At 47.4% G+C, this 10,431-nt stretch overlaps 1 protein-coding gene across 4 annotated transcripts; it reads right to left on the reverse strand.

Annotated features, from left to right (window-relative positions):
• Positions 1-1,376: 1,376 nt before the first annotated feature.
• ZBTB14 (zinc finger and BTB domain containing 14) lies at positions 1,377-8,441 on the reverse strand. 4 transcript variants are annotated; one of them, XM_044243355.1, is made up of 3 exons: positions 8,216-8,441; positions 5,701-5,784; positions 1,377-4,628 (listed from the first exon to the last, which is right to left on the reverse strand). In XM_044243355.1, exons 2-3 carry the CDS (start codon positions 5,701-5,703, stop codon positions 3,282-3,284), a joined length of 1,350 nt encoding a protein of 449 aa, XP_044099290.1. In that variant the 5' UTR covers positions 5,704-5,784; positions 8,216-8,441; the 3' UTR covers positions 1,377-3,281. The 4 variants fall into 4 exon arrangements, with proteins under 4 accessions (XP_044099290.1, XP_044099289.1, XP_044099291.1 ...); XM_044243354.1 differs by having other exon boundaries at positions 5,701-5,969; XM_044243356.1 differs by lacking the exon at positions 8,216-8,441 and adding an exon at positions 7,420-7,452 and having other exon boundaries at positions 5,701-5,969.
• Between the last annotated feature and the right edge of the window lie 1,990 nt (positions 8,442-10,431).

Raw genomic sequence — 10,431 nt, forward strand, 5'->3', positions numbered from 1 at the left:
GCAGTGTTTTATCAGAAGCGGCGGGGGGTGGGAGGTTGGGGGAACCAGGTGGTAGGTATTAGAGAGGGCATGGAGGGCAAAAACAAGGAATACTGTTATGCTGAAAAAAAATAAATAAAAATAAATAAAATAAAATAAAAAGAAAAGAAAGGTAGGGAGTTGCCTATCATTAAGCTGCTCGATTTAGTATGAGAAGGAGGCAGAATGGATTTAGGACCTCACCTCTGTGATGGCTGTCAGTGGTCACCTTGTCTCCAGCCTAATGTCTTGTATCCCAGTCCTGGGGGTGGGAAGGAGGTAGAGGGTTTGGGCAGTGGGGAAAAGGAGTTGGATGTTAAAGGTAAATGACAGAAAGGAAAGCAAGAGCTCTCCAACTGCTGCCCCGGAAGCTTCAATTCCTTCATTCCCAGGACTTAGAACTTGAGACTAGAATCTTTAGTATACCAGTTGTATCACACTTACAGGGAAGGCTTTCATCTGCTCTGGGAACTAATCACCACCAACAGCATTACTCAGGAAAATGAATTCCAGGCTTCCAATGACTGAGTTACACTCAACCTTCCACAACATACTCTAGTAAATTGGAGACTGCATAAATTTGCAACATTCTCCTTCACTTCATTTTTTTTTCCTACCAAAGAGTAGGAATTTGTTAGTGTCCAGATCACCTGATGGTGACTTCTTTAATTGCTAACAATTCCAAAATCATGATCAAGTTAATTAACAGGCAATTACCTAAAATTTAGGCTTCCTAAAATTCTCTTCGTCCATGCCAATACCCAGCAACTTAGAAAAAAGTTAAAATGTAGACATTCTCTTTGCACAAAGAGAAAAAAGTAGGTGATTTTTAAATGAAATGATTTTAGTAGTGCTGACATTTATAATTTCCTCTCCTCTCACACTAGATTCAGCGTAAGCATACTTCAGGATTAACTTCCTGTGACTGGAGGTCTTACATGATGGGCTTTACCATCCAGGGGATCACTCAAGCAAGCTGGTGGACAGAGGCAGTCTGAAAGACCAGAAGATCGGAAAGCTACCACGTCATGACTTTGCTGCCACCAAAAAACCAGAGAGAACAGGCATACTAACACACATACAAACCCAGTCCTGGTGTTAGACATGGCAAACCACAAATAAGTTTCTTCTCATGCAAAATAGGACAGATGATAGATATTTACACAATACAAATTAAGTACTGAAAATGAAGCTTTCCTTTGTGGAGGCGGCACCATGACTATGTGGTTTCAGGGAGGGTCCACACCACAGGTTTAACTTGCAACTCTGCAGAACCAAGTTGAAGAGAGCATAGAAAATGTGCTTTGGTAGAAACCTGGATATGTGAGAGGTTGCTATGAAAAAAATGAAAACAGGAATGATAGAAGTATATTTTCTTTTATATACAAAACTGAAGTCCCAAAAAATGGTTTGTTGAAGTAGCAATCAACAAGATGTGAAATCATTTTTCCTTTGCTTTGGTTAAAACAGCCAAGGAACGCCAATCAGTTCCCCTTCCACTAACAGCATATAAACACAGTGACAGGACTACTTTTAGAACAGAATAAACAACTGTAAAGAAAGGAAATTAAATTAATTTTAAACTAAAGTAAACATTTTACCAATAAATAAGTCTCTTTAAAAGGTAGCATCTTCATCCTACAATCTTGGGCATAACATATACATCAATTTAAAAAACAAAATTTCTCCCACAATAGTAATTACAGGTGTTAATGCAACAAGCTATGAAATGAAATTATTTTAATGCAACTTGAAAAAAAATTCTAGGATCAAAAATAAAAATTCTTTTAAAATGACAGTTTTCTAAAATTGTACATTCTAAAATAATCAACTAATACTTTGTTACAGAAAGTAATTAAAACTATTTTGGTATTTCAATATATTCCTAAAGAAAAGGTTAAAAAAAGTTTCATACACCAAAACTGGAACAGTGTTTATAATTCTGTTTATGGCTATGAAATGGCAATCAAATTCTGCTTAAAACTGTAACCACCAATGATGAAATATACTTCAAAAAAATAAACATTTGGTCTTATAATCTTTAATATTGGTTAGAAAACAGACTAATGTTTGCTGCTCATGGAAGTTATTTTAATCCAATGTGCAAAAAAAAAAAAAAAGTGCAGCTGTCTACTTTTACTTGAAATACATAAGACCAACACTTCTACACTATTTACACACTTAAAAAGATTTTCAATTTATTAATTTAAGTAACACTATTACATCTCCTTTATGGATAAATCACGTGCTGCAGAGAGCCCAAAAGCTTGATGACATTCTCTTAAGTGACACAAATGTATCTATCCGAAGAAGCATACCTGTTCTTGTCCTAATCTTGATCCTAAATAAAAACCCAATTTCAAAATCAGTTAAGAATCATTTTGATCTAGAAAAATCTTCCAATTTTTGCAAACGTGAAAACCTCGTCCCTGAGAGCCAGGATCCTATTTCCCCTTTGCTATCCCTCTAACAACTGGTCTACCCCAAAACCCCATCTGTTGCAAGGTGGCAATGCCCCAAAAAAAGAGGAACAAAAAGAACTCAGCCCCCAGACCACCGTCATTCCTGTGGGTTTACTTTGTTCGGGACTTGTGACTCCATCTTTTGGGGTCGGCGTGGGTCATCAAAATGAAGAAATGCTTTAGCAAAGCAACCATTATTTGTCCACAAAAACAGTGAAAAACAGTGATATAAAATTAACAAACCAAATATAAATCTAACACCGTTCTGCAATTCTGGAACTTGTTTTCATATCTGCGCAGTGTTCTTGGTCAACCACCCACCAGTATTTTTTGCATCTACATGACGTACTTTTATCGAGTTATTAAAAATGCTGTTTTGCCCGTAAGTCCCACAGAATCGTGATGATTAGGAAATCAATGCACTCAATTATCACTCTGTGCAGTACACTTGCCAGTCAGCAAGTGCAGAGAGGAATTAAAAAAACAGAATAGAAGTCTCTCACTTCTGAACTGGACACAGGAGTTCTCAAATTAAAATCATAAAAAAAGGGGGGGGAGGGGAGGGCTTACTGGCAACATTCCTACTAGACACCAGAAAGGACAGTGAGACTGTTTGGTCAGAACCAAGGAACACCATTTCCTTGCAAAGTTTTCAAAACACCTAACCAAGCACTGCCTTACGTCCAGTGAGTACAATGCTCCATAAGTTTCCACATCAATACAATGACTGGCGTTCACGTGTTACCAACAGTGCAGTCTCAGTCTCCGGGGCTCAGGCAAAGCGGTCCTGTCCCAGCACCTCTAGCTACAGGCGATGGTTTCCAACTGCTGCTCCGCTTCGGCGGCCATGGCAGCCGCCTGCAACTGTTCTGTCTCGCTCTGGATGGCACTGGGGGTGACCTGCTTCCTCTCACTGTGCATATTGTTCTCGTGCCTTTTCAGATCGGACGCCTTGGCAAACGCCTTGGTGCAAGAGCCACAGACAAAAGGCTTTTCCCCTCTGTGTCTTCGTTCATGATCTTTGAGGTGGGACTTGTGTTTGAAGGCTTTGTCACACATGTGGCACGCAAACGGTCTCTCGTTACTGTGCACTCTCTCGTGCTTTTTCAAGTCCGGGGCGCGGATAAAGGATTTCCCACACACCTCACAGCTGTAGGGCTTATAGCCTGTGTGGATTTTTAGGTGTTCTTTCAGGTGGGCCTGTGTGGTAAAACCTTTTGTACACATTTCACAAACGAACGGCCTATCGGCCGTGTGCAGTTTCTCGTGCTTCCTCAGCCTGCCTTCGTCGGAGAATGTCTTCCCGCATGCCTGGCAGGCGATCTGCTCCCGATGGTGGCCATAAAGTAAGTACTCGAACTTCATGTCACTGGCCGCTGTCGTCCAGCCTGGTGTCTGTTCGTCCTTCACTTCACTCATTCCATCATTAAATGTTAAGGCTTGAGGGGTCTGGGACCCCAAATCTTTCGACTCTGGGGTCTCCATGGATTCTACTTCCTGGCCGTAGCAGTTGACCTTCCGAACTTCCTCACTCCCCAGCTCTTTCAGGATCGCCTCCTGAACCCTGAGCGTCGTCGTAGGCGACTTGCCGTCCTCCTGACTCGGGGGGGTGCCTTCTACCGTGTCATCAGAGGGACTGTCATCCTGGTCTCCAATTTCTTCCACATCATCATCCTGAGTGTCAGCAGCATCTCCAATGGGCCGATTTATTTTGAGGCAATACTTACTTTTAGATTGGCCGTTATTTTCGTCGGGACTAGATACATCACGCTTCTGAGAACAGAGTTTATCTAAAAATCGGATCCCGAGGATCTGACCCGATGACATCATTAAGTTAACATCTTCTTTTTTCACAGAAATCTTTGCTGTGTACATGTAGTTCAGGACCTCTTCAAATATATCAGAACGAAGAAAATCTATTTCTATTACTGAAGAGCTATCAACCTCAAGCTTCTTGAAAAGCTTTTTAAAGTAGGTGCTGCAGGCAGCAAGAACACACCTGTGTGCTCTGAATTTCACATCTTCAACCACAATGGCAATATCACAGAATTCTCCTTCCAGGCGTTGTTCATTTAGTGTTTTCAGAAACAGAGTTTTATGATCATCGTCATTATATTTAATGGTTTCAGACATACTGATGAAAAACTCCTACAAAAAAATTTTCAAAAAGAGAGTTTGGTAATTATGAACCAGTACTTTTCCATACACAAAACACAGGCAGACTTTCATTTCCTGATCAATTTTCAGTACCTAACAATTTCAGAAAATCAATGTTAGAAGTGGCTCCAGAAGAGGAGTTGATCCCAGCTTAGGGACTTCCATCTCATTATTTCTATTATCTCCAGTTTATAAAGTATTTGCTTAGTAATAGGAACAGCAACTTTTACTGGGCACAAAATACATACCAGGCACTGTTCCATGTGCACTGCATGTCTTCACAAATGTATTGATCAAATAAACTTAGACGTAGGCATTCCTAGCCCCCTTTTTAAAATGAGTTTAGCAACCTGCCCAATATTCTAGTCATTTACTGGAGAGCTGGGACTGAAATCCGGGCAACCTAACACTATAACCTGTGCTTCCTGACAAATAGAGGTAATAACGACAAATAACTTCAAGGCTTAAGAAAGAGGTCCAAGGCAAGGAGGCTCTATTCCTGTTGTGTCTACTCTAATTCCAGGTACAGAAGAGGAGTTTTGGTGAAATAACTAATAATAGTGCTCAATATTCTACTTCCTTGACAGGAGAGACAAATCACCGTTGCAGAACCAAAAAGGGAGATCACTGCCAAAACATTCCACTTAGCGTTGTCTTCTGCTTTTTTCCTCACCAGCTCTGGGCCACTTGAATGAGGGCTTAATATGACCCTCAGATGGCATTTGGCAAAACAGTGACAAGCACCTTCATTCCATCTGGATGCCAATCTATCTGCCATCCAGATGAAAGTGTCATCAAGACTGGATGTACATGACAAGTGCTCTGAGTACTTCATAAGCAAAAGACATTCTGAACCGGCACGAAAGACCTCTGGGACAAAAGAACCTGTTAAAGAATTACCTTTTTAAGATAATTTGTTCTGTGTATTTCTTTTTGAAACATTGTTTTCCTTTTATTTCACAAGGCAATCCCCTCAAAGAAACAGAATACTAATGCATAATTTATACACACACACACACACACACACACATTTCCAAGATTTAATACCCAAAGTTATAGTTACCATGAACAACTCAGGCTATTATCTTAATGCTTTAAACACCAAATTCTTCAGATCAGAATAACTCTGATCTGGGGCACGCCAGTCCTACAAAAGAAAAGGACAAACAAGAATAAGGTAGAATCTTCCTCTATCCCAAATTCTAAACAAGAATGTTTTCAAGAATTGATTTTAAAAAATAAAACTTTCCTTTCTTGTCCTGCCACTTGCACATGTACCCATTTTCAGGTTGGGAACAGAGAGGAGGGTGACTGGCAGCATCAGGTCCAGCTCTGAACAGATATGAATGAGAACAGATAAAGGCTGTGGCACTTGGAGCATGCAGGGGACTGTACACTGGGATTGAAGAAACGTAGTTGGAGAACCACTAAGGAAGTTCTCATAAACAGAGGCCATGCCCATATTTGCACAAATATTGATAGCTACATAGATACAGAAAAAGCCAGTAAGTCTCCCCTAACCCCACCATATCCTGCTGGGTATGTAGCCCTCCATATTTATCTTTAGGCTCATATACAATGTACATTTTTAAATGAAGTTATAGAAGTGTACATCCCTAACAGTTAACACTGGAGAAGGAACAGTAGCTGCTTTCTTCTTTCTGTGCTTCTCTGTGCATAATACATATCACGTAGGCTACACTAGTCTTTATGGTTTTATTTGAGAAATCCAGGTATGTTCACCTCGTTCTCCACAGGGAGGCTCAAAGAATTCTCCCTTTGGGGGAGTTTCAACTCTTACCAGAGGGACTACATCCTGCAGCCCAATATCCTGAAAAAAAAACACCTTTCCTCCACCGAACAGTGACCACACAAACTTTGTGGTGTGGTGGGACCAAGAGAACAAGCTGCAATATTCTTACACAAAAATTGTGGTGCAAGACCTGAACTTCGAGACCAACACTCTGAAAACCCTCAAAAGTTCCCTCTACAGAAAAACACACCAATAAGATGCCTGCTCTAACAGGGAATTTGCACAGTGAGAGCTGGGCAACATTACTTCTAAGGACTCTGCCTGTCCCCTAGATGCGCCTCAACCTGCAATCATCTCCAAAGGAAGGCAGCCACGCAAAACCTAATTACTTCCCCTCTTCCCACTATTGTAATTCTGCCTAGGGCTTGCGGGATAAAAGTGCATGGGTCTAGGGAGAGGAGTGGCCCTGCAGTACCCATGACACATACCACTGTGGGTGGTTTTTCTTTGCGGGGGTGGGGGAGACCAGTGTGATATTTGGCCCCCACTCTCAAGATCGCCGAGGACCATTTCCTTCTACTGAGATGTTCCAGTTACTAAGTTCAGGTGAGTTAAACTGGAAGCCAGCCCTTGCGAGTATCTGTGTCCAAGTATCTGTGTCCGCGGAGGGAAAGATGTAGCCCTAACTACACCTCCATAACAAAGCTGCCCCTTGATTGCGGTTCTCCAAACCGCTGGCGCGCTCGGCCTCCGTTACGGAGCAGGGAGCGGGGGCTCCAGCAAAGTCAAACTTACATAAGCAGCGGCAGCCGCCTTCCCTACCCCGGGGAAGCCGCGACAATGGCGGCCGCACGACTTCCCGGTTGAAAGCTCGCAACTTCGGGACGGGGAGGAAGCAGGGAACGAAACGCAAGACCGAAGAGGATTTGAGAGCCTCTCGGGCCTCGCTCTCGTTTCTTTTAGCCCGGGGGTGGGGGTGGGGGGGCGGATAAGGACGTCTGCATCCTTTCCTAAACAAAAGCTCCCAACCTCGGAGCCCGGAGGTGCAAGGGCCACTTTCCCTTTCATAACCGGAGTCCAGCGCAGGCTGGGGGCCGCGGCTCCGAACCCAAGCGGGAGGGCCCGCGGCAGCGACGGAGGCGAGCGGGAGCGGGAGCGGGCGTGCGGCCGGGCTCCGCAGCCCCGCGCCGCGCCCCGCGAGCCCGGAGCTCGCGCCCCGCGCACTCCCCGGCCGGCTCGCGCCGGGCCCTCCCCCGCCCTCCCGCGGCCGGGGGCGGAGGCGGCGCGCGGCCGGCTCCCGAGCTCCGCGGGCGCACCCGGGAGTGCGAGCGCGGGGGTCCCGGCCGCCTCCTCGGCAGGCAGCTGGGGGCGGCGCGGCGGGGCCCGCGGCTCGGAGGGGCGGCGCCCCGCGGGCCGCGCTCTGCGCCGGGCTCGGGGCCGTCCCCACCCCCACCCCCACCGCGGTGCACTGCGGCGGTGCGAGCGGGAGCGGCCATGAACTCCGCCGCCGAGGCTCGGCGAGCGCGCGCGCGGGGCCGTCGCCGCCGCCGCCGCCCGGCCGCTGCCGGAGCCCGCTCGCCGGCCTGCGCGGCCCCTAGGGCGCCAGGTCCCCACGCCCGGCCCGGTCCCGGCCCCAGCCCGACCCCGTTCGCACCGCACCGCTGGCGGCCGCCCGCACATCCTGGAACTGGCTGGTGCCCCAGAGCTCGGCGAGAACGCGCGTCTTCCGGGCCGCTCCGCCGCGCCGGCGGCCGGCCGCCCCCGCGCCCCCGCGCCCGCCTCGCGGATAGCCCGGGCCCCTTCCGCACCCCCGGCCCGCGCTTACCTGCAGCCTGGCACAGCCACAGACACTCGCCGTGGGCTCCCCGCGCTCACTGCAAGCAGGCCGGGGACGGGTTGGACGCGGGGCGCGGGGGCACGGTGGGTGGCAGTGTATTTTGGAATTTTTTTTTTTTTTGGAGTTTGGGGAGGGGGCGGGGTGGGAGGGAATCGTGCACGTCCCTGATGGTAGCAGCCCTCCTCCTGCACGAGCACAGAATGTCTAGCCGGCCGTGAACACCCCCACCGGCACCCCCCCTTCCCGTGCATGCGCGGTGCGGGCTGGGGGGAAGGCGCGCCGCCGGCTTGCGCAGGCACGGAACCTGACCGGGCCTTTAAATGAGCGAGCGAGGAAAGGGTTAATCCGGGACCTTGCGACGCTTTCTATGGTGTCTACGGGGCCGCCCCTGGAGGGCCCTGGCCTGCGCAGGCGCGCGCACGCGCGCGGTTTGGAGCGCGCGGAGCCCGCGCGCGGGAGAAGAGGTGGGCGGGGCAGGGGCGGGGCCTCGAGAGCAGAGAAGCGTAAGCACGAGCGCCGCTCGCGGGCACCCGCCCAGTCTGGTGTTCCCGCCTCCCGCTCAGACTCCCGGGCTCCCGCCCGCGCCCGCCGCCGGCGCAGCGCCGGGGACGCGGGAGCGCGGCGCTCCCGTGCGTGTGCATGTTCGTGGGGCAGTGCCGCCCTCGGGCGCGCGCAAGGCGGGCTCTGCGGCTGCGGGGCTCGACCAAGCTAACTAATGGGGTGGGGGTTCCTGGTACCCTCGCCCTTCGCGCACACCAGACAGACCCTGGGACACGCAAAGCGGGCGTTGGGTCATGGCTGGTGTTTCTGCTGTATTATATATTTTTGGGAGAATGGTAGGCCATCAATAAACGTTTGCAAAGCAAATGAAAAAAGTGACTTATTTCATTTGGAACGTGAAGGATGACCCCGGTCACCCAGAAGAAAGGGAACACCCCCTAAATTTCCGGATCCAGCCAAACCTGTGCCCATGGGTTTACCTGAACATTCTCAAGGGAAAGTCACGGAGACTGGAGGCCCTATCCTAGATCATCTGTGGCAGTAGTGAGGTTGGACGTGATTTCATCTGCAGCTCTCCCTCGGAGAACGCTGATAACAGCACTGTTCTTACATTCCTGTTCATCAAAAGTAATGGTTCCGTTGACGTTCACAGCATATCGCGTTCCCTGTGATAGCGTGGCTGGGCTTGGGGCAGGCACCCGCACCAGCCAAACATAGCTGGAGGGCACTACTGCATCTTCTTAGAGTTGCTTATGCTGCTTTAACAGCGTTTCATAAAAACGCATAATTTAACATGTAAAAATTAGAGTAGGACCTTCTTCTTGGACTTGTGTGATAATTCCATAGTAAAGATTTAAGATTTGATACTGTGATGGGCTGTATTCAATTTTAATGAAATTCCGTACAGTCTCAGTTGATTTTATATTAATTTTTACTTTAGTTTCCGTGTTTTGAGTGGTACTTTTACACACATCCTTTTCGGTGTTCCCAAGAGCATGGCGTTTAGTAGGTCTACTGAATGAAACAAAATAGACCAGTTCTAGGATCAAACGTCCAATTCAAATATTAGGTACATTGTTTAGCTTCTCTAAACCTCAGCTTCTTATTCTCTGAAATGGAGAGCACCTCGAACAGTTGTGTGGATTAAACGAAATAATGCTCTGGTCAGTGCTTAGCTCGAATATTAGCTCTACGATGTTAAATGATCAGCCCACTCTCAGTAGATGGTGGGTTTAAGTGGCAGGGACAGGATGGGAATGGCCAAAGTTCATGCTCATACATGATACCTGTGTAGCCTCATTCCCTCTAAGGCCATGGCTGGGCTCGTTGATTCTTGTTTAAACAGCTTTTAAGATTGCATTTCCGTCCTGTTTGGTATTTAAAGGGGATAATAATAGTACCATAGCATAGGATTAACCTATCAAGCATAAAACTGTCACTGCATTTAAATACCAGTTGTGTGGACATGGCTAGCACTTAGTTTATGGTTCGTTGTCTGGTGCTGTTCCCCCTTCATCCATACCACGTAACTGCACAGGTTTATTTACTCATTCTGAATATATTTATTATCTGCCTGCTAGGTAAAGAAAGGCTTTTTACATATGGTCGGCTAAAGGCTTCCCAAGATTTGACTAGTCTGATGAAATTAAATAGTGCAGTAGAGCTCTCAAGCACTGGACTGCATTTCCCAAGTGACAGATTCC

Source organism: Neovison vison, chromosome 3, assembly GCF_020171115.1.
Source record: "Neovison vison isolate M4711 chromosome 3, ASM_NN_V1, whole genome shotgun sequence".
In the NCBI taxonomy this organism is placed as follows: domain Eukaryota; kingdom Metazoa; phylum Chordata; class Mammalia; order Carnivora; family Mustelidae; genus Neogale; species Neogale vison.